The following is a 25,448-nucleotide window of genomic DNA, read 5'->3' on the forward strand; positions in this document are numbered from 1 at the left end:
TCTGAACATTGATTGCCTGTAAATATGGTTCTACATACTGGCTTCATGGTCACCTACTTATTAGCCCAGTCTTGTATCATTAAGCCAGATATGGATCCCATTACACAAGCTTGCAGTTTAATGAGCGCACATTATCAGATTTATATTGATTTTGCGCCGATTTTCATCTTAACTTGCGGTATAACGAATCCCTCACCCAGGGAGCACACACTGAGCGACTGTTTGTTCTTTCATCCGGTTAAGATTTGATGTGCTGGTGCTGATGATACGATCCAGCTTCAAAAGCCTCAAGCACCCAAAAAACCTGTTATTTTAACAGACAAAACGAGTCACTGCATCACTTCTGCAATTGGATAAACCAGTGGTAATGAAGAGGTAGGTAGAAATACTGTATTTGAAATGCCTAAAAATTGTGGATGATAATAGTGGAGGATAGTCTACTATTTGTAGGTAGCAGGTTGTTTGGATTGTGTGTATAGTGACCATGCCTGCTGTGGATTTCGAATCATTGCACTCAGTCGCTTCTACTGCATAACAAAACACACAGTAAGCCTGTTCCACCAAAGAACAAGAGCCTCGTGAAGGGAAATATCCATAGGCTTATTACAGATTGAGAAGGTAAAGTTACCTTCTGTAGCACATGGTTACGAACTCATTGATGCCATTACACATGTTCACAGACCAACATGCATTACGGGCCTGATTTAATAAGACCTTTAGCACATGCAAAACCTTTTAGCACACGCATAACCTATAACATGACCAGTGATTGGTAATGGTGTTTGTTTTGCACCAATCACTGGTTGTGCTATTAGGTTTGCGTGTGCTAAAAGGTTTTTCACATGCTAAATGCCTTTGAAAATCAGGCCCTTGGAGTCTTGTGAAATGACCAACAGTCCAGTGAATGTTGAAACGTAATCAGTTGGATCAAAGATAAAAAAAACATTCAAGGTGTACCGCAGAGAAACTTCTAAATATGGCAAGAGATCATTGAACAAAGGGTTGGCTTCAGTCCCATATGGACCTCTATAGCATAGGTCACAATGAGGCCATTTGCCTCTGTAGAGTTCTCTCAAAATGGCTGCCCTTCCATGTTTCTGTGAGCAAGTCTTCCTGCATTCCAACACTCCACATTGTCCTACATTTCACTCCAGTGTTCCTAGTTCCCCAAACAAATGACCGTCATTGTTTTTGCTTATTCTTATGCCGCAATTTAAAGTCTCTAATTAAATCAATCTTTCTCTTTTTGAACTTGATATGACAATGTCATGTTTGTAATCTGCTCACTGAAAATACAATCTAACTGGGGTCAAAATAGAGCACCCAGTGCAGTGATGGTAAAATCAATAATAAATGCATGAACACCTGTCTGTCTGTGGATGTTTTTTCCTCTATCTTTTGAATGAATTCAATAACCCCAGCAAGCCTCCTGTCATAAACAGTCCTGTCATTGTGACAGGATAGACGTGACACTTGAGACCACACTGTTTCCTCAGTACAGTAATATGTGATTGTACTCTTACTATGACAGTAGAATCATCATAAATATTGTACACACTATACGGTAGTTAATATATGCTACACTGAACCGCAATGATTGCTTTGTGTGTCTATGCGTGTGTGTAGGCATGTGTGTGTGCATGTGTGTGTGTTTGCATGTATGAGTGCGCATGTGTGTGTGCATGCATGCGTGTGCATGTGTATGTGTATGTGTGTGTGTGTGTGTTTATGTATGTGTGTGTGTGTGTGTGTGTGTGTGCGTGCGTGTGGGTAAAGTGCAACTGTCACAGTGACAGCAAGGGCTAAATTTATCACAAAGGTAGATAATTAGCATTGCACCTTAAAAACCTGTGAGACAGAGACCGAACTTGCTAAACCCACTAAATATTCTGCTCTTATTAACCATAAAATATCCACATATCACTATGACCACTTCAATTACAAGGTACATTAATGCATTTTCTCGATGCACAGTGCCTTGGCTGAACCCCGATAATTGTCGCTTGTAGCTATCTGCAATTACAGATTCATTAATTACCGATGAATATAACCTACTCCATAAATTCTGCTTTTTTATTAAGTCTTCATTTACTTTCTTCTAAACTGAATCAAAGAAGAAGTGAATACTTTCCCTTTCACTGCGTTTGCTTTAAAATGGCCGATAAAGTAAAAGGACCTTGATCAATGATACTTATAAGAAAAAGCAGCAGCCTTAGCACTTTCCTTAATGGAGTCCCTCTAAATGATCCAATTTGAAGGAAATTCCAACAGCTAACCCCATGTTTACAGTGTGAATACACCATTATTAGCCTGTAGATTTAGGGTCAGGGATTCTCATAATGAAGTGATTTGTGTTATTTGAGAACAAAACGAGAACTAATGGGTGATTACATAGTGTATGCAAGCTGCAGATGTTTTCAGTAAAATATGATGCATCTGAATGTTTCAATTTTGATTTAATTTTATTATAAAAAAAGTATTATCATTAAAGAAATGAATTAAAAGGGCCCTTTTATCTGGGGACTAATCATTGCTAATCTTTTAAAATGTTATACATTTGGTTCTGAAATTTTCCTTTATTATGACAAAAATCTAACAATTTCAGTCAGAACTCTACGATACTGACATCCTTTAATTTTAACAGCAAGCACGTGCATTATAATAACCTTGCAAATGTGTTTCCTCTAAGTCTTTACAATCAATCAAGATACAGCAAGGGTACGTGAAACGAACAACATCTGTTTTCCAGCATCTTGGTTGGTCTGAAACACTGAAGGACTACCACATTGGTAGTCTGCATGGAAGCATGGAAGCAACCAGAGACACTGTTGTGAGGTGCTGTTGGTCTACTGACTTCGAATGAAAGCAGAGACGGGGGGATGCATTGTTTGCGCAGCAAACCGAAAATTCAGCCGGGAGTCTGTGCCCTTCTAATCAGCAGTGATCTCCAGTGCGTTATTGGTGGATCATGAAAATGACACAGGCCACCAGGAGTCTGTGTACTGCTGATACAGACACCGATACTGTCGCTGTGAAGAGCAGGAAATGAAAGCAGAGAAGTAAGTCGCTCTGAGAGAGAATATCGGAGAGTTAGAAACATAAATAAGGTAAACGAAACGAGAAAATTCGCTTGAAATATTTCTCTGTTCTGTTCTGTCTCTTCTCTGCATTTCTATCACATTATCACTTAACATGTACATTTATTTTAGTCACAGAGCACCAGTATTTGTGAATGAAGAAAAATGTTTTATTTTCACGTTTCTGAAATCAAACTAGTTGCTTACAAGCTATCTTGATGCATACTCTCAAGTCCTTTAGAACAGAATAGCAAATAAAAATTTGGTGTCAGTTTGTGTCCCTAACTGACTGCCTTGCTTTGGAACAGGGTATCTGAGCTGGGTTCATAGTCATCCATAGGCTCAGGGTAAATGAAGGGATTAAGAGGATGCAGAGTTTTGACAGTGTACAGCAGGTAGACACGTGTTTATGATGTAAAATAGTGGAAATTAAACAAATAAAGATCCAGCATTGTTGACTGTCCACCAATTATGAGCATTGGTGAATGAAATTGCATCACTGGAGAGGATAACTCACTTAATAAGAAACCAAGAGTAGTAGAAAATACAAACAATATATAAGATACTATATATATATATATATATATATATATATATATATATATATATATACAATATATGTGTACACTTATTTAATAGTTGTTATTGAGGATTTTGCTGCAGTTGCATCAAGTTAATCACATAGAAGTGCTGAAATTTTACTGTACTGATTCTGTACATACATTACTTTGGATTATTGATTTGTTGATTTATTTATATGAGGTTTCATATTCAACTGCATACGTAGGTCTACCACAGCTGTTATTATGTCCCTCAGCAAGGTTGCTGAATTGCCTCAATGAATATTTAACTGCATGAATACATTTGTTAAAATGCACATACATACATGAAAAAAAACCTCGCACCATCTGATTACCTATAAATTTAACATATTAACGTAATTATGGAATAAAAAATAAAAAAAACTCCTGAAAAATATTTTCTCCAGAATGGTTTAGCACATGATTTGTTTAGCCCCTTACCTGAGACCGATTAACGGCTTTTTATTCCTGTTTTCTTATTTTTATTTTTCTACCGTTTTCCCAGGCACCATGAACGCTCTCTCGCGCTGTGCCTTTCGCGTCATCCCGACAGCTTTCGCTCAGCCTTTAAAAAATCACGCATCTCGCCAGCCCAGCGCACGAATCAGCTGCCTTAAGTCCGAGTCTCCTGAACCACTCCCCGAAAGGGCACTCTCCCTTTCACAGACTACCGCCGTGCTGTTTTCCACCGGCCTACTCTTCTCTTCTCTTTCTAAAACCATGGGTCGCGCACCTCCTCCCTCCTCCACCGTTTTACCGACCGAAGCCTCCCGCTGCACTCTCGACAACTCTCAGCGCTTATGTCGTACTTTGCATCATTATCTTGTTAGGTGCTGTAGCTTGTCATGCCTCCTAGTTTGAGTTAGCGTAGGTTAGGTCAGAGAGTAATGTTTACTGTGTTAACTGGGCTTATTGTGTTCGTGGCTATGAATAACTGTAACAAAATGAGTATCGTAACTTATCGGACCCGTGTTTCGCAGTTGTTCCAATGACCTTCGTTATGCACTTATTGTGCGTCGCTTTGGATAAAAATGTCAAAATAAATGCAATTTGATGTAACTGCAAGTCCCTTTTGGTCTTGAGGTCATTCTGACCTCAGTTTTCCACCCGATTTCCTCCCTCAATGTGCCCCCCCCCCCCCCCCCCCCCCCCCCACCACAGACCCTCTCCCAATGCTTCAAGGACTGTTCACTTCCAGGAATTGTGGCTGAAGTAATTACTTAATTACTTGGCTTATCTATATTTGCTTGTTTTAATTCAGTGCTTTGAAGAGTAGATATTTTCTAACTCACAAGACCCTCTTAAAACAGGATGTTTAATTTCCAGTGGTTTAATCCTGAATAGGATTTCTGAATAGGTAAATAAGTACTTTGACAATAGTACTATTCTACACCTCCATTAAGTCCGTTTGACTCTTTCCATTACATTCCGATAGTAAAGGTCCATTCAACCTCATCTTTCTGGTCTTCTGGAGGACACCCGTTCTCCCCTTATATCTACAGCTAGACTGAGCCTCTCAGACTGTCCTCTACCTCTATTTACACAGGTGAGGGATTGCTCAAATAGGACAGGTCAAGGAAAATGTGACTCTGAAAATTTTTGATTATAAGAACATCCAGTATCAGGACCGAGTCTCCTAAAACAAGAAGGGCTGCAGCGGTTTGCATCGACAAAAAAAAAAAAAATTAAATAGAGTAAATATGATTAATATTGCGATGACACAGCAAGACCTGCAAAAGGGTTTATTCAGCAGCCAATCAATACTTGTCTGCACCATTTATACATTCATATCAGACTACATTTTTTTCATTTTAAATATATAACTGATTTTGACTTTTTGACTTTGACTATGGTGCACTCCTGTCCGTGCAAGGATAACAGATAAGTGTGGTGCAGATATCGGGCAAAAGTGACTTTTTCCCTATGACATAAGACAGCTTTATAATGACCTTTAATGGTCAGAAGTTCAGAACTTAAAAATACAAGTACAATATTGGTTGAGATCCCTGTTGTAGAAACATAATGTAATACTATTTAATGGTGCACTGGGTCGTTGATACAGAATGTTGATTGGTTTTTATTGAAACTGCCTTTATGTACATGAGATGGATTTTATTTGCTAGATATTTCTTACTGAATTTACTTTGATATTTTGCCTAATGGATTTGCCACAATATTAGCATCATGCACTTCAGAACTTACCTCAGGAATAATGGCGCAGTACCCTATCATCTACTTAATGACTACTTTTCAAAGAATTATCATAAATCTACATTAAAATAGAATTTATTTCAGTTTGTATTTTGGTAGTGATCAAATAGCCACCCAAGAAAAGGCCATTTAAATTTCATTTTAACGGTATCTTACATTTCTGTGCTTACCGTGAGTGTATTCACATAAATTAAAAAAAGAAAAAAAAAATAGAAAATGGGAATGGGTTCGAAGTGTGTTTCATTTACACAGTAATCCATCAATCAAATAAAAGATTCTCACCCGCATACTTGAGTGAAAATCTCTAGAATGACCAATTTGTTGCAGTTTAAATGGTTTAAATGTTAATAGTATTAATTTAACATCTACGCTGAGGTGCTCTTTGTCGAGTCTGGTTGAAGCATTTCAATCGTTGCAGCGATGCTTCCTTTATTTAGCGTACAAAACTCCAGGAGAAAGTGACCTCCACTTCACACTTGAAAGCTACTACACCTTAGCTGTAAAAGATGTCATCTTGGCAGTGAAAAAGACCACTTATGGAAATGTATAAATTCCCACAGGCCACACCTGTAGATCTGTTATTTATGTGTCTTTTCATTTCCATTAAAAAGAAGAACAAAATTTTTTTTTTTTTAAATTAACAATGGATACAGACGCATTAACATTTGATAAATTGGAATATCGAATCCTTTTATGAAAAAGAATTCCAAGAGCGTCGAAGTACATTGACTATAGTTCAATTTAATTTGACATTCACAATACGGCCCATAAATCACAACACACATAAGCTTCTCTGCATTTTAGCCCCGTTAATGGACAATCTTCTTAAATGGCATAATCTCAGATCCATATTTGCCCATGACAGGATCCTAAGTCAACATCGTATTATATTATAGCATATTATCATCTGTGGCATACCATATCTGCTGCATTGTCATTACAATGTACATTATGAAATGGGTGGTGTTCAATCAAATTCAGCGTTAAATCGAGGAAGGAGTACAGCCAATTCCTCTTTGCCACATAAACTGCTAGATTTAAATTAAGACTGAGAATTTAATTATGTATGATGTGTTTCGTTCACCATTTTCAGGATGACGAAAAATAGAAGCAAATAGCAGAGAAGGCTTTTAAAAACAGGTTTTCCAGCGTGAGTTCAAGTAAGGTAGTATGCCCTCCTTTATGACAACAATGAATAACCACTCATTCTAATGTCGCCCAACTTAAATAATGTTTTTACTATGTAATAGATGTGAGTGCAATTTATCTAAATGTTAAAATATAAAGCACTTTAATTAGTTTGCAATCAGTGACACATATGCTTTTAGTTTCTTTTTTTGGTTATCCACTGCCAGGTTAATTGCAGCAAATATGCAGCTGCAACTGCAAATGATTGCATTAGGTAATTTGAGCATTGCAGTTAAAGTTCAAAAGTTATTATTTTTTAAATTGATCTATAACTGACTAGCACTGTGCGTAGCAGTGATCTAATGATCAGAACTAATCATAGCACTAATCTTACTTCCTGATGGCATGAAATATATTTTTCCTACCAAAACACGAAAACAGCTTTTCCCCCCATAAATCATAAGCAATTATGAAGCTTTGACAGGCTGTTATGTGCTTTACAGATATAATCACAACTGCAATTTGACCTAAGTACAGTATGTTGTTTGGAAAATGCTATTCATGGATAGCGGCACCAAATTGTTACCTAGGATACAGGTTATTAGCTGTATGTCTGTGAGAGGTTTCTTTTTGGAAATTTAGGTTGGTAAATATAGAAACCAAATATTTGTCATGCTTTTGTTAGGCTATTTGGAAAACACTAATATTATAAAATGCATCGCTTTAAACTTTGTTAATATGTACTTCTGAACCAATTCCCATCGTCCTCGTTAAAAGTTAACATTCATGAACTGCACACCACTGCTTGAATTTTGATGAGATTTTTTTAAATGAAATTTAAGTTGTTTAGCGTTAAGTACACAATGAACAGACATTAAGAAATGTAACAAGAAAACAAGCCTAAAGTGGTTATGGATTCATGGTGCTGACCGACATTACATTAACTTAATTCTTTCTTATTTTGCCTGCCAAACGAAAAACACATATAACATAATGCCTTTATTAAAATTTATAGGTTTTACTGATACATTTTTATGAATGATAGAAATATATTGAAAGCAATAGCATTAAATGCTCATACAGGTACTGTTATCAGTTATATCTGTCTGATATACTTTCAAGCATAAATAGGAATTTCATGTTAAGTGCACGGGGAAAGCCTAAGATATTTATAAAATAAAAAAGCCATAAATCCCAGGCTGTTGAATATTTGTCACCTTCTGGGATTGTTGTGGCTAAGATGGCAGAAAAACAAAAAGCGTTCTTTCCCTCTCATTGCCTCCCGTGAGGGACAATTATAAAGGCCTTTGGCAGCAGCACAGGCCCCGCGTGCCAATGGATCACAGGATTACCCACGACTTAGGAAACTTTTGACGAACTTAACGACCAGATGTTCGGGGAGATTGCCTCAGTGTCGGCGAAAGTGTCATCATGCGGGTTTGTTTGACGGAGAGAGAAAAGAAGGAGAGCAGGGACCAGGCCTTGAGGAGTGTTGCCGCACAGGTGGGCCGGGTGCAAGAGGTCATCTGCCGTGACCTGCGACCTCGGCCATCGACGCGGCTGGATTCCACCTGGGCCCTAACAGGTGGGTTTACGGGCCCCCACCTGGCTGGCAGGTGTTACTGCCGTTGGATGACGCACATGCTGTCGTCCTGGTCCACTGAAATACTTCCTTCCTTGGGCTACGCTAGGGACGATTAAGCATCAACGCGCAGGGCTTCGGGCCAGTCAACAGGGTCACGGTTTGGATCTGATACCAGACTGTGGGGACCATCCACAAACTAGAGACTGTGGGGACCATCCACAAACTAGAGATAGTGGGGACCATCCACACACTACAGACAGTGGGGACCATCCACAAACTACAGATAGTGGGGACCATCCACAAACTAGAGACAGTGGGGACCATCCACAAACTAGAGACAGTGGGGACCATCCACACACTACAGACAGTGGGGACCATCCACACACTACAGACAGTGAGGACCATCCACAAACTAGAGACAGTGGGGACCATCCACAAACTAGAGACAGTGGGGACCATCCACACACTACAGACAGTGGGGACCATCCACAAACTAGAGACAGTGGGGACCATCCACACACTACAGACAGTGAAGACCATCCACAAACTAGAGACAGTGGGGACCATCCACAAATTAAAGACAGTGGGTACCATCCACACACTACAGACAGTGGGGACCATCCACACACTAGAACAGTACCTTAACAAGATGAGCCTTAGCAGGATGATTCTCTTTAAAGAACAACATCTCATAGTTATTCATGCAGTGTCGGGGGCATATTTGTTAGGCTTTCACCTTTTGCTCTCATCCATACTGACATATGCAGCGTACACTATTTTTTATATATATAGCCTATATATATAATATCCAGCAGCTGGATATTTTCTTGCAGCAATGGTAAAATGGCAGTGCAAGCCTGCAACCTTGGGCGAGCCCCTAACCATTATGCTGCACCATCACTGAGCTCTGTGCTGAAAAACATCAGCAATTCACATGTGGTAACCAAAGTGCCTCTCAATAACAAAAAGGGACTATGAACTTTCAATACATGTTAAACCTTTAATTCAATAAGGTTTTCTCCTAGGTCTTCTCTAGTGAGCTATAAATGCATGAAAGCCATTCAATAAAATCTGACATTGTTTATTACATATTTATTTCCATCACATAAAAAGATCCATATTTCACGAGCATTCCCATTAATCTGAATAAGGCTCATACACTTAATACCTTGGGTTAAAGTGAACCGATTTTTTGCAAGTGTCGTTCATGTGGGTGTTATTGTCATGTGTGTCATTTGAAAGTCTTGTTACTCTGATTTTATGTGCGGTCACTCTCTAGTTGCTGCTGGAAAAAATTATTTCCTTCTGGAACAGGCACCTTCGGCCTTTGCAACCAACATAACAGAAATACACGATGTCCTTTTCATAGGCAGCTAACTGGTTACACTACACGGCATTCTCCGTCCTGAATCTAATGTGGCGCATTTGTAATACAGGCACTCGGACAAACCATTCGGTAGCTTTGGAGAGCCACATTATCATTTTCATCTTAGAACAAGCTGTCTTGTTTCTCACGTCTGAGGTCACCAGAAATGACTTTTTATCCAAGTAGCCAGCTGCAGCAGGATCACGGTGACCCAGTACTGTCTCGTGTTATTAGATGGAACTTCAGTAAGAAATTTCATTAAGCATCAGACACATCCTCTGCCTTGCATAACTCTGGTATTCTGTAGATTCCTTCACCATCTGAACTCAGTAATACAGCAAATTACTTTTAACTCAAATGGAGTACATGTGAATCCTAGGGGACCAATATAATCTCTGTCAGAGTTGTTTTACAACTGATCATTTTCCCTGAGAAACAGTTCATTTAATCTTGGCAAAATATTGAAAATGACACTAATTTCACCACTTGAACCATCCAGACGATAGCAGCTTGTCCATCAAGCTTCAGCAGAAGAAATAAGTTTGAAAGCATCCAGTCTTGCATTATTTTGTTTTTTTTTTCACTGTTATTTCCTTTATTATCTCAGAAATGTAAATTAAATGTCTGTTGACTTCCGTCTGTTGATTTAATTTTCTCTCAGTATCCGTAATACCTACAAATTGCTTGGTCTTTGAACTCCAATGTAAAAAAAAACAACAAACAAAACAAAACTGGATGACAAGGCAAATCATGCCTGCAAGTCCTTTATCAAATGATGGTTAACAGAAAGAACTGGTTGTGACATCTAGCACAAGTATGCTAATGTCCCATTATTCATGGCGTCCATATCAGGTCAATGGAGTCCTTTGGGAAACAGTCTACAAAGACTGAACTCACATGACAATATTTCAAAACGGCGCCTTCTAAGTTATAGTAAATGTACATGGATCTTTGAACAGCTCATCACATATGGAATAATATAAACATCGTGCTTACCTTTCTTGACTGTATCTCTTTAACATACAGGGGGAGGAGAAATTCAGATATGCCTTCCAGTCTTATTCCTTCTTTGTTTACTCGAAGATTGCCCATTCCTTCCTGCCAAAAAGAAAGGGGGGGAAATCTAATCAAAGAACCGAAATAAAAGAATTAGGTAATGCCAGTCAAATCAAGGCAGAAATTCATTTCGGACAAAAAAAAAATGAGGAAAAGGCCAAGGAATTGCAATTCGACATAATGAATCTTACAGACACACGCACAAACAGACACACATACATATAAGCGAAGACAAGCACAACAACACACAGACAGATGCACACAGACACACGCACACACACACCCAACATGTTTTACATCAGATTATACAATATCTGAATACTCAGTTCTCTCTGGGACATGCAGATTATTTCTCCATAAAGCCATGAAGCTATGAAGTTGCACCGACAAAAGCTTAATCACAGTTCTAATTAACGCACATCAACAGTCAACAAAGCAAACATAGACAATTATGTTTTTTTGTTATAAATGGCTATGCCCGATCCGATCCATCCAATCCCATTTGCTTTTTTTCTGTTTACACGTTCATAACACATCTGATCACTTTTGAATTGGGCAGTATGGTTTTACTATGTCTATAATTTAGCCTCTGTTCTGAATATAATTCAATAGTTGGCTAGCTAGCTGATAAAAAAAAAAAAACATGCTATGTGACCATTTTGACCTAAAAGCGAACCAAATCTAATCCAGCTGTGAGAGGGACTAGAACAATGTGCTCGTTGCTAAGTGGTATAGGGTTTGGGATATTTACTGGAATACTTAAGTAACGTTTCCGTCGCAATAGAATCACATATTTTGAAATGCCCATTTTGATTATAATAATGCTTTTTGTTGGTAAGCCATTGTATAAGCAGGATAATGACTAAGAGGCTAGGCATTCCAGTATGCAGTTTGAATGCCCTTAGCAGAGGGAAATTGCCGGAGGCAAATTTACTACCATCGGGCAGTCAAACTACATAATGCCCAGCCTCTTGTTTCATCATCCCTTACTTATTTTCTGGTTATATAATACGGCTGCTGGACGATAACTTCAACCACAACCCTTAAAGTAAAGCATGTTATTCATGTAATATGCAATAAATAGTTTTTCATGTTTCAGCTAATATCAGGTTGTATCATGTCCTAAGGGGCATGTACTGTATACAAAAAGCACTGTAGCAATCGCCTTATTTAACTGGTGTTATTATTCAATTAACAGGGGAAAAGTACAATTATTTAACTGGTGTTATTATTCAATTAACCGGGGAAAAGTACAATTATTACAGCCAGTTTGAAATTTAACAGCTTAAAATAGGAAAATCATTTTACTGAGTAAATTATCAACTTAAATTACGTCTTGAATAATTAATGTCGATAAAGACCAGACTATCCACAGGGCCCTCCAGGACTTCAGTTTGACTTCGATGATTTATAAATTAAAAATTATTTGACCCCACTAAGGGTGATGTGTTTATAACTTGTGGTGTATGCAACTACGCTAAATGGCCAAAGGTATGTGGACACCTGATATCCAACATCGCGTCCAAAATTATGGGCATTAATATGGAGTTTGCCCGCTCGTTGCTGCTATAACAACCTCAATTCTTCTGGGAAAGGCTTGGCACTAGATATTGGAGCATTGCTACAGAGATTTGCTTCCATTCAGCCAGAAGAGCATTGGTGAGATGAACACTGATTGGGCGATCAGGCCTGGGTCGCAGTTGGCTTTCAAATTGATCCCAAAGGTGTTGAATGGGGTTGAGGTCGGGGCTCTGCGCAGGCCAGTCAAGTTCATCGACACCTTTCTCAACAAAACCATTTCTATATGGACCTTGCTGTGTGCCCAGGGGCATTGTCATGCTGAAACAGCAAAGGGCCTTCCAAAAGCTGCAGAGGAAGCAGAGAATTGTCGAGAATGTGATTGTATGCTGTAGCATTAAGATTTGCCTTCACTGGAACTAAGGGGCCAAGTCCAAACCATGAAAAATAGCCCCAGACCAAGGGGTATCCAGATACCTTTGAACATATCATGTATATGGCCTGGGGGGGGGGGGGGGGGGGGGGTGTTGTCGATTATTTGTGACCACACAACTACCTATCTGACTACACACACACACACACACACACACACACACACACACCTATACTAGTGGATAAGCACCACCGTAACCAGAGCTGTGCGAGCGGATAAGGACTGCTTTCACAGGACCTGTGTTGAATAATGAAGATATCCTTCTTGTCTCAGACAGTTTGTTTCGCTGGGTCCACCTGTGGGCATGTTGCTCCTTAAATGGTCTTAACAAGTAAATATTACCGAATTAGCACTGAGTTTGACATCCATGTTTTATGTCTAAATACATCATTTGATGCCTCTACCTTGCTGCTACACTGCCTTCGGGAGCAAATTAAATTTTCTTTACTGCTGCTGTCACAATTAAGTTTAACACTATTACTGTAATTTGCTTCCATCATTTCTGTGGTATTAAATGTTTATCATACCACCTGTCCAATTGTCTTTTCCTCCATTCCCTTCCAGTGCGAATATTCTTTCACAGTTTAGTTTCTCGTTCAGTGTATAAAGTGTTCAAACCTGCAGTGATATCAATATGGAAAACCAGTGTTTTTTGTCAAGTTAATGCTGTGAATATTTTAGCCCAAGATACAGTACCTGTGGGAAATAATTGCAAGCCAAATACAATAATTTGGTTTAAATATGCATGCAATTTTTAATCAAAATCAAAAGGATTACATTTTGTTCTTTCTTTAAACATTTTTTCTGTTAATGCTGTTGTAATTCTTAATTAAAATTGTCGACTTAATTTGAAAATAAAAGACATTGCTAATCACATAGCGGCAACTGTCTTTGCCTTTAGCTGTGACTATCGTTCACACAGCCAATAAACAAGAATAAATCTGCTCATTGTACCAGACAAACCCTCAAAATTTTGTTTGCTTCTAAAGGATTATTTTTTTTAATCCTTGATTGTTATTCTTTTGTTTATCCTTATAATGCACAAAACACATTAACTGCACGCAGAGCCCAAACACAACCGTCCACAAAGCATACATTTAAAAACAACACACAGTAAACGGGTGATATAAATGCTACTTTCCAACAGACAGACTCTAAGATCATAGCACAGCCATTCAAATGTCTCTATACACTGCAAACTGTTTACGGCCCCATGAGCTGTCAGCAGGTTTGAGTGACAGCAGTGGATAAACCCCCAAAGGACGCTGGCTGATTGACAGCGAGGCCTGATAACAAATCTCCCTCTTTCTGAAACCCGAATGGACACGGTCATCTTTACACAGTGCGCATCTGACAGTGACTAGTCACTCATTAGGATACTGAATACCCCCGGGAATACTTGAATCGACATGGGCCCTCTCTCGACGGAATAAATAAAGACATTTTTAAATATACTTTTTAAATATACCCTACAGCAATGTACATCCCTTCATCCATTCATTTTCTAAATGGCTTGTTCCTGGTCAGGGTCACCAGGGGGGATGGGGCTGGTTTGGGGGGTTTGGGGTGGGGGTGCTGGAGTCTGTCCCAGCATGCAGTGGGCAAGAGGCAGGAATAAACACTAGACAGGTCGTCAGTCTATCACAGGGGCCAGCAATGCATAGTGTTCATATAATTTCAACAACAATAATTTCAATTTGCATGTTTTTTTTTTTTACAATAGAAAATTGCAAGAAAATATATAAATCAGCTTCTTAGGAACAATTAGGTGAAGTAAAAGGTAGAAGAAATTAGCATACAACAATGTAATCTGTAAAACTTTATACATCTTTTTGTACAGGAAAATCATTAAATTCAAGGAACTATTCTACTTATTTACAGTGGGAGAATGAATAAGTTTAATGTTGTAGAATATATATGCAATTGTTAAAGACTGTAATACATGCTGCTATCTCATAAACATTCATTGATTTTCACAGTGCTATGAAAACCGTCACTATTATGGCAGATATGCCATCTGCAAGATTGGTGGGAAAAATACCCAGCACCTTCACAGTGCAGAATTTCTGCTTTAAATAAACAACTATTTACTTTCGTTCCATAAAAACACAGATTCTGAACCCTCCCTAACCTCGTGTAAACACACACACAATTATGATGCAACAGCCCTGAATGCAAAATCCTAAACTTGCATTGTATATATTGTGTCTGCGTTATCTTCTTCAGTTCAACAAAATCTGTTTATAGCAACCAACTGCAGTCATTTTTTTTCTTAAGAGAGTACATTTCTGGCTGGCAGCTAGAGATGCTTCCCTTGTTTTACATGCCTGTTGATGATGAATCAATGCAATTTATCCAATTTAGAAATTTTGATCAAATTTTCATATTTACAACAGCTGTCCGGCAATTTAGAGCAGGGCAACAGAGTCAATCATCAAATATATCACTATTTGTATTATTTAATACTGAAACAAGAACAGCGTTCTTTAAACCTTTCCATTTTGTCAGCTTGCAGCCAATAATGATTTTATTTAATCATTCATTTAGCCATTTGCTCCATAACAATTTATTGCATGTTTTGTAACTTATGAATAACTCAGTTGGAATAATGATATTAATGTGGGTTTCCAAAGAGGCCAGTCCTTCCATTCTGCAATGGGAATTCATTAATTCATTCATTCATTACCAGTAGTAGCTGTAATTAACCTGAGGACACAAACATTTTGCATTACATCATTCAATCAGTTGCTTCTGTACGTTATTTGTAATTTTAAAATGATCTTAAACAAGTGGTGCTATTGCAAACTTGTGTGGTTTATACAAAAAATAAAAAATAAAATTAAATACATTGAAAATAAATGGAAAACAAACCATAAACTGGTGCTCTTGGAAATATGAACAATGCTGATCGCACTGAATGCATAATGAGCCTCCGACTTTCCTTCATAAAGAGAGGGCACGCCAGCACAGGAGCCTCCGGAGGTCAAGGGTCAAGAGCAGCTTCTCCGCATGATAATTTTCCGGGTCATTCCGTTCACCACATACGAGAGCTTTTTCGCTTTCGCATCTGCTTTTTTGTTATTATCTTGGATAGAACTTTTCTACCCAACTCGGCTTCATTAAGAGAGTCAATCAATAGTTTCCAGAGGAGCAAGGTCATGGCTTACACATGTGATCATTATTAATAGGGTTCCAAGGGTTCTTTTTTTACCATTCGCCGTGCTCCATAGCTACTGCTCGCCGAAGACTAAGCTGTGCTCCTTGTGTGCACACAAGTCCTTTCTGAAAGAGCTTCTCCGTTCCAATTATCCTCACATTCAGACTCTTTGTGTCTGAATCAATCACTCAATCAATCGATCAATCAAATTTTATTTGTATAGCGTATTTTATAGCAGTTGTCACAATACTCTTTACAGACAACCCTGGCCTAAACCCACACAGGAGCAAGCCTAAGGCAACAGTGGCAAGGAAAAACTCCCTATGGCAGATGGGAAGAAACCTCGGAAGGAACCAGGCTCAAGGGGGAAACCCATCCTCCTCTGGTCGGCTCAGGGTGCTGACTAGTGACCAACACGTCAGTCAGTCTCAGATATTTAATCAGCTTGAAAATAAGAAATGGAGACACAGATTGACCCACGTGAATCAGGACTCTTGGCACGTTCAGGCTTATCTTTGATCACTCTTTTACGCATCTTATGTACACGGATAAAAACATGATAATTAATTATCATTTAAAAAGTAAATGAATAACAATACTACTGCTACTGCTACTAATACTACTACTATCCATCCATTATCTATACCCATTCATCCTGGGCAGGGCCGCGGGGGGTGCTGGAGCCTATCCCAGCGTGCACTGGGCAAAAGGCAGGGAAATACTACTACTACTACTAATAATAATATTAATAATAAATATAGCTGCAAGCAGCAATGACGGGGCCAAGCACTATGACGGACAAAACATTTGATTCAGCGCATTGGGTACAGTGGCATCTTCGACACACTTTTGCTATCCAGGCTCTGACATGCGCATAATGTCAAGTTTCACTGATGCAGGATCAATGAAGCCTGATATATGGCTAATTGGGTTTCAGCAAATTGATGATACTACTGAGGGCACCCAAGATGGCTGTAAAACAAAATGGCCAACAAAAAAGCTACACGATTTCACAGGATCCTTCACTGCAATGGTCCACAACAAGAAAACTCTATTTGTTGCAGAGTAATCATCATATAATATTTGTTTCAGATATAGCACCCCCAAGGGGGAAAATTACATGAAACCTAGTCTGTGCCTCCAAGGCCTCATTGCCAGCATGTGCACCAAGACTGTTGCCAGTAGACCAAAGTGTTGCAGAGATACGGCCACTCATCCATTATGGCAACTTTGCTGCCAAATGTATAACATAAATGCAGCAAAATTTGTCAACCAAGCAAATATCTTTTAAAGACTCTTAAAGCCAATGGTACAAAGACATAATACCTAAATTTATAACTATATTGGGCCACAATTCTAGGAGGAGAGGATTAATGTGTTTTTGACGAAATCCAAGGTGCCTGAAAAACTAAATGGCTGGCACCAACGCTCCATTGTTTGGCAGCTAGTATCCTTTACTGCAATGGTCCACAGGTTTGGTTGAAATATCTGTTTCTGTTCCAGAGGAATTGCCATTTACAGCTTTTTTCTGGTATAGCACCCCCAAGTGGCCAAATTTCATGAAACTTGATGGGTGCCCTTAACACTCCATGACTAGGTAGAGGGCTACCACGTTTGGCATCAATACATCAAAGCATTATAGAGATATGGCTCGTGTCCTGTTTGCATGTTCTCCCTGTGTCTGCGTGGGTCCAAAGACAAGCAGGCTAGGCTAATTGGAGACTCTAAATTGCCCATAGGTGTGAGTGTTTCAGTAAACGGTGTGTGGGGCCCGGGATGAACTGGCAACCTGTCATGTATACCTGTCTCTCACCCAATGCATGCTGGGCTCCAGCCCCCCCACAACCCTGACCAGGAATAAGTGGGTAGAAATAATGGATAATAATAACAAAATTCCTGTTTATATATGCAATGCACATTGCTATGCAGATCATTACCTACTTTAAAAGAACGCTGTTCTGCTATAAACTGAAAAGCATGTGATTCAGGGCAGTGACCATCAGTATTTGAGCCATTATATGTTGATTTCAATTTTGTATTTTGTAACATGCTGGCCATTTTTTTTATTAAGAGCTCACACATTTCTTAGAAATCCCTCTAAGGATAAAATGCTTGAGAAATTGAAATCCTTGGCAAATGTGGTCATGCATCGATAGGCAGTTTAAGGGAAGAGCCAAATTCATTTTACTCGTGACAAATGCCTCACACCGAATGCTCAAGCACTCAGCTATGTTCAGCTTATGAATAAATGAAACGTAGCCAATAAGTCTCGCATTTACAGTACCTCTTTCAAGTCAGAATCAAACCCTAAAGTACCAATTAAACTGCAAGACCTGATGAAATCCCTTATTAAAGAAGCTACATTTTCCCTAATGTATGCTCTATAGGTCTTTCAGCTCAGAAACTTAACGGGAAAATGTATTACAGCATACAGGCTACAAGCACCACACATAACAGCATGTTTCTCAGCAAAGTTAGCGCAGGGGCTGACTGTTAATATAGCATTTCCTATTGTCAAAATCAGCAAACCAAAACAGTTGTTCCTATGTCCCATTAAAGTATGTCAAGAAAACAAACCTGTTTCCAAAGCTCAGTGCATGAATACACAAAATTATCCTGCATTCTTTAGAAACTTAAGTACATCCACTGATTTATATCAAAAAGCAAAATTCCTACAAACATTTAAGGAATATTGCTTTGGCTCAACCTTAATAAAAATTTAATATGCCTGCACTCATAAAATGTTTATTCGTTTATCAAATATTTGGATCATTTTCCCTTCAGCTAGTATTTTTAAACTAAGCCGAACGTTCCATCACCCTGAACACTCTGGCTGTGCAGAACACGGGAATAGAAGCTCTTAAAAGTGAGTGTGTATCATATACTTCAGAGATGAAGTTTTTACACTTCAGTAACAATCTGGGGGAGGAGGGGGTCACAGACCGGCCCCAGAGGGGGAGGGCTGCAGCTGATTCTGCCTGTGACGCACAAAGGTCAAATGATTCAATCTCACAACGGTGGTTTACCAGAACGTGAAGTGCAGCCCACACACACACACACAGACACATACATGAACATGCACGCACACACCCATACACGCAATCACGCATACACTCACGTGCACACACACACACACTCACATACACACAGATGCACGCAAGCACGCACACATATGCATGCACATACAGCTCATAAGAAGCTGCCTCCTTTCTCAAACAAACAAACAAACAAATAAATAATTACATAAATAAATACATTTATAAGTACATAAATAAACAGACAGGAGCTTAAAAAGACCACACATTGTGCCAAAGAAACACATACACACAAAGCCTAGTCTTTTGTCTACGTGCAATGATGACATGTTTACAATAATACTTTATATGCATCCGCCATGGCAACTTGCGTGGGACCATTAATTTAAGCTCTGTAAAATGGTTAGTAACACCTAAATCCTATAAAACAAGTTGATATATCTTTGCTGTAAACTGAAAGAACACACTATATATTGAAACAGACGTCTGAAATAATAGTCCATGTACCATTTACTGAATTGCGACATTTGTGGCAGTAAAATACCTACCTACTGCGATTTTAATACCAATAGATAATCCCAATTCCCAGCTGCTGTCTGAAAATTTTACAGAGGATTTTTTTAACTGTAAGTTTAAATTTGACTTTTTATTCAGTGAAACACAAGCTAAATTGCTTGTAATTGGTCTTGCATCCAGCACTCATTTGGCTTTGGCGCTGCGCCGCGGAGAAGCGGTGTTGATATCTCTCAGGTCATTTTCCACTTGACCAAAGATGGCTCGAGACTCAAAGCCTGTCTACCTTTTAGACAGATAAGCACGGTTACACTCGAAAACTGAACGGGTGAGAGGAAACTTAGTGACAGAGTGAGAGAGAGAGAGAGGGAGGAAGGGAGAGAGAGAGAGAGAGAATGAGAGAGAGAGAGCAACAGAGTGAGACAGAGAGAGAGAGAAAGAGAGAGAGAGCAACAGAGTGAGACAGAGAGAGGGAGGAAGGGAGAGAGAGAGAGAAAGAGAGAGGGAGAGCAACAGAGAGAGGGAGAGAAATAGATAGAGAGCAACAGAGAGAGACGGAGAGAGAGAGGAAGGGAGAGAGAGAGAGCGAGAAAGAGGGAGGGAGAGAGAGAGAGAGAGGGAGGGAGAGGGGGAGAGAGAGAGAAAGAGAGAGAGAGAGAGAGGGGGAGGGAGGGAGAGCCTACTTATCACTAGCTTGATTCCAACTCCCACGACTGCTATTCCTGGAACCAGGATAAGTCATAATGACCGGGGTCATTTCATGTTTTATTACATTAACAAACCCCACGGTTCCTTTGTATATTCAAATAAAGGACGTGAATGTAGTTTAAGCCCTGACTGTATGCAACTGCATGCATATATAGCCACTGGTAAATGGCTCCCGGTTAAGGTTCACATATGTGGAAAAATTACATTTCAAAGCAAATATGATTGCTGATTGATTAAGGCATGGCATACATCCAAATGTATTCTTAATTTTCGCTTCAGGTCTTACACAGCGCCATAAAATGTATAGTTATAGATTCAGAGTGGTCTGTGCGGTCTCTCACATACTGTAGGCATCACCATTGAAATAATAATAAAGGGCAAAAGGAATATAAAAGTGAGTGAATCGTACCTCAGAACTGCAGCTCTAATGACCAAATAACTTTAGCTTGTGGATGGAGGAGACACCTTACAGTTTATATTTAAAAAGGTCTTGCTGTACTTATCTTTTCAAAAGCGATGTGGAACTCAAACCCATGTTACATCAAAGCTAGGGCATTGCTGGTAGTCTGCTTAGCGTCTTGCAGTTACATTTTCTTGCACTTAAGCATGCAAATGTTTTCTAAAAGGTAACCACTTCCTGAATACCAGACCTGGGTGAAATACGTATTTGTTTCGGATTCAAATACTTCTCTGTGCTCTATTGATCTTGCCTGGTGTAATTGAGGCTGCCAACATGACCAGAAGGTGGGGTTTGCACTTTCTGAGAGTATTTCATTGCTTCCAATATGCCAGACGAGATCAGTAAAGCGTAGAAAAGTATTTGAATCCAAAACAAATATGTATTTGACCCAGGTCTGCCGAATACACATGCTGCATAATGTACCGGGACTTTTTTTTCAACTGCTGAGGAAATACGTATGCCATATTGCCAAACAGATGTTTTACCGTTGTTTACATAGGGGTATAATTCAGCAATACAATGAGCCCAGGGTTATATCGCAATGTCTAACATCTGCTTAACACATCATAAATCTTCCATCTATTTAATTGCTTCATGTATTGAATATATTAAGGGGAAAAAATGAATGAAACATATTTTGCTACCGGGATAATGCATACAGATGTATGTATTTATTTTATTAAGCCTGGATCACAATGGAAAAAAGACTCGAGATGTAAATTCGTACTGGACTAGTACGGCCAGATTTCATCTGAGTTTGCTCAGAAATGTTGGGATCAGCTCAATTGCTGAAAGGGTGAAATGGTGCTATCATGTTCATGGCATTTCCAGTGCTCCCACGGTACCAATCCAGTCCAAACAGCAGTTCTTTGACTATATTTCACTACGCTTGTCTTGTGTTCTTGCATGCATAGACCCATCAAAGGAGAAATAAGATCAAAATACAACCAATCACCCAGGAATTAAAACATAGTGCCACTCACTTCAAAGGAGCCAGAATTAACCCTGACAAAAAACAAGCCTCATTATTATAATTGCTATCATCATTAGGGCTGAAGTAGTACCATTTATAGTCTCCAGTTGTGACTGCATCTGGCAACAAGGAGGCACAAGTCAAAACATAGTATATAAAATGTAGAACCTAGAATGGTAAAGTTCAAAGGTTCACTGCTGTTCTATCAAACATCATTGATCACAACAAGGTTTTTAATTTATTTTTTGGAGTCCAAACTCAAGTAATCATTGTGGGCAATATTGCAGAGAATTTCTAAAGTTAACTTGTCATTTAAATGTGATAAACTATTTACCTAGATGAACAGTTTGGTAATCTACCTTGTAATTGAAGTACTTCTCCAGCTATCTATCATGCAATCAAAGTAGCTACAATAACTGGCTTCCATGATAACAGTCACCAAATTTAATGAGCAGCTAGATACTCATATCACTGGCTTGCTCATCTTACCAGCAGTCCAAGCTAATGACAGAAATATACTTTTTGCTTTTTTTATTAATGGCGATTCACCTTCAACTTGAGTTTGGTGTTAAACTCAAACCAAAAGCTTAAAGAGTCAATGGCTTTTTTTAAATAACTTGAACATCCATGAAAATAATGCATCTTAAAAGTGAGAGAAGGACAAATGCTGATGAAGACATGGGATCCATGTTATTCTGCTCTTTCGGGGACTATGAGATCTGTTATGATGCATTTCTAACGGGCGTTGTTCAAGCTTAGGGCTGCTCAACCCTGTTCCCGCAGATCTGCTGTCCTGTGGATTTTCACCGCCCAAACAAAGCATGCCTCATTCAACGGCTAGAGATTTACTGTCCTGTACGTTTTCATTGCAACTCCTAATTTGGCACACCTGACTCTACTATTTAGCAGCTCAGCAAGATCTAGCTGTTGTTGTGCTTTGTTAGGGTTGGAGCCCTGCTCAAGCTGGTCTCCCTTAGCATTTTGTTAGGAAAAGTTTTTTTACATTTTATTTATTTTTTAATTTCATGACTTTAAGAAGAGTTGAGTCCCTGATCGGGCGGGGGGGAGGGGGGGGTGAGAAGGCTAAGCCGAAAAGCTTCCTGTAGAAAAAAAAACAGATGCCGCACGTGTCAGATTAGGAGGAGGGGGGGGGCTGAGCTGTGAGATCCAAGATCCAAGGCGACCGGAACTCACGCTGAGGCGACGGTTTCACCCGCCAAGGTTGCTGTCAGACCCGCTAAAGCTCCGTAGAGCCAGCCACCAACTTCACACCGCGCAGCCACCACAAATACGCTAATAATTACAATCACAGCGGAAAAAGCAATTCCGTTTCACCTCTTTCTTTTTATTTTTCCTCCTGAGAAATTAAATTAAAAACAAAAAGTAACAGATAGACAGAGATGGGAAAAGATAACACTTTTTTGCTGCCGTCACCTGAAAAGTTTTCGAGACGTCCTCATCTCACGTTGACGAACGAGGACGAGGAAAATCGGGGCCGGGGTCTGAACCGGACGAGCGATGGAGCCGCACGAAGCTGATCAAAACGCTCGTCTCGATCCCGCTTCCTCGTGACATCTGCAGTCGTATTTATGCGTCTTCTCCCAGGTATACAGTGCACTCTGCATCAAGACCACCTCAGGCCGATCTCATTTCGCTTTAACAGAAGGCTCAAAAATCTCTATTTTCCACTGGTACTTCTAACCTGATGCTCAGCACAGTACAAGGCTCAAGGGTTCAAGGTTCAAGGTTATCTTTATTGTCCCACTAGGGGAAATTTGTTTTGCAGCCAGGGTTCACATACGGAAGACAGAATGCAAAAGGACAACATCACGACAACACCAGCACAATTAAATCACTGAGCCAGTGCAGGGAAATGGAAATTCATACCAAGTACAAATGTGCAAATGTGCAGGGGTCGTGCAAGTAATGCGGCCAGAGTGCTATTTGCCATTAGGCATATCAATAGCACTTGGGATGAAGGACAGTGCAGTGTCCTTGTGAACCTACAATCATATTGCAGATTCCAAATCACTTGGAGAAGACCCAAGTTGGAAGGATGGCCAACATACTAAATCCATACATAGTGGCCAGATGCAATAGATGCCAGAAATAATGAATTTGTGAGTAGTTTTTGGTTATATGGATGTGCTATTAACGTACAGCATTTGGGTTGGTCATAAAAAACTGACTCTATTTCCTTTTTTAGGGCACAGAGAGATATTCTCAACTACCCTGCACAGAGTTGCCCTTTCAGTCCACAAATAGTAGGAAAACTAAGTGTTTGAAGTAAAACAGAAATGGATAAAGTGGAAACCAGAGTTCCATTACCATCCTGGAACGTTCAGCATATTGTATTGATTTTGTTCAGTTCACTGAGTACACGCAGCACCTTAACCTCGATAGTAATGCCGCACAAGAAGAAATAACACTATTTTAGATACCGCTATTGTATGTTATTTGGAAGCTCCCGCTGCAAGGGAAAGGTAACAGCAGATAGCAATTAGAGGTCATACAAGACTGCTATTAGGGGACCAGGGAGTGACATTCCCCTGGAAGCTCGCAAACCCCAGTGGTCACCAGAGATATTGCAGTTCAGTTAGCCTCTGTCCCCAGAAAGCAAATTTCTTCATTGAAGTCCATTCAAAACTATGAATTTATCCTGCTAATATTATATTATTGTGGACAGTACTTTAAATTCCAAAATTTATTGACACCAAACGAATTACTCTCAAGTGATTATTTTTATATTATTTCTTTTTTTTTCTGAGCCCTACAGAAAAAGTTTTTTTAATGCCCATTGAATCCTTCACTTTTAAGTACTCAGTGCACATGCATATCTGGTGCCAAAAGTACCATAGTCAAACATGGCAGCCTCCAAGAACTGGCTTCATTCACCAATTCAGCCGTCCCCATAGGAATCAATGGAACAGGTAAGCAAAAGCTGTCTGCAGTGTTCACAGTGTATATCTCAATGACTGCTATACTGAGATAACAAGTAGCAGGAAAAATACTGCTTGCATACAGACCACAGGCCAGAGGCTGGGCTGGCTGCCACTGTAAATGCATAATGCATTCACTCTGACTGATGACATCATAAGCCCACTGACTTCACTCTCCCAATCAAACAAAGTCCAAAAAGTTGAAGATTCATCTGCCTGAAGAGCTCATATGAGACCACATAAGACCACATAACACTCAGGCAAGGGGGGGGGGGGGGATTGGCGGTTTGGGCAGTAGGGGAACAACAAGGGAATTTATTACCAGTGCTGAAACAGAATTTGAAATCATACTTCAGATACATAAATCAAGATTGTTCTGGTGCTTCCTTGTTAAATATAGAGTACAGCGTTGAACGTCTGTTGTGGTGAGTATCTGCAAACTATAGGCTTATAGTGTTACCATGACACTGAGCTGTGGATTACTGCAATGCCAATGTTTTCCCATCTTGTTTAAACAGCTTAAAGCCCACTTGAATTTAATGTAAATGTTTGCAGTGCAAACCAAGAAGCACAACTGGGATTATCCTACTACAAGGACCATCTCATCAACCAGATTTATCACTAAACACTAAGTTTTAGTTATTTTGAGCTGTGTGTCAATAGTGTAACATGCTAGATAAATCCATGCTTTTTCATTTAATTCACAAT

At 39.4% G+C, this 25,448-nt stretch overlaps 1 protein-coding gene across 2 annotated transcripts in view; it reads right to left on the reverse strand.

Moving 5' to 3' along the window:
- Positions 1 to 25,448, reverse strand: part of LOC118231242 (zeta-sarcoglycan-like) — a 232,551-nt gene that overhangs the window by 37,507 nt on the left and 169,596 nt on the right. For both annotated transcript variants that reach the window (XM_035424887.1, XM_035424886.1), the window contains one exon: positions 10,945 to 11,046. In XM_035424887.1, the coding sequence (XP_035280778.1) occupies positions 10,945 to 11,046 (102 nt within the window). The remainder of the gene's footprint in view (positions 1 to 10,944; positions 11,047 to 25,448) is intronic.

The sequence above is a fragment of the Anguilla anguilla genome, chromosome 7, assembly GCF_013347855.1.
Source record: "Anguilla anguilla isolate fAngAng1 chromosome 7, fAngAng1.pri, whole genome shotgun sequence".
Taxonomy (NCBI): Eukaryota; Metazoa; Chordata; class Actinopteri; order Anguilliformes; family Anguillidae; genus Anguilla; species Anguilla anguilla.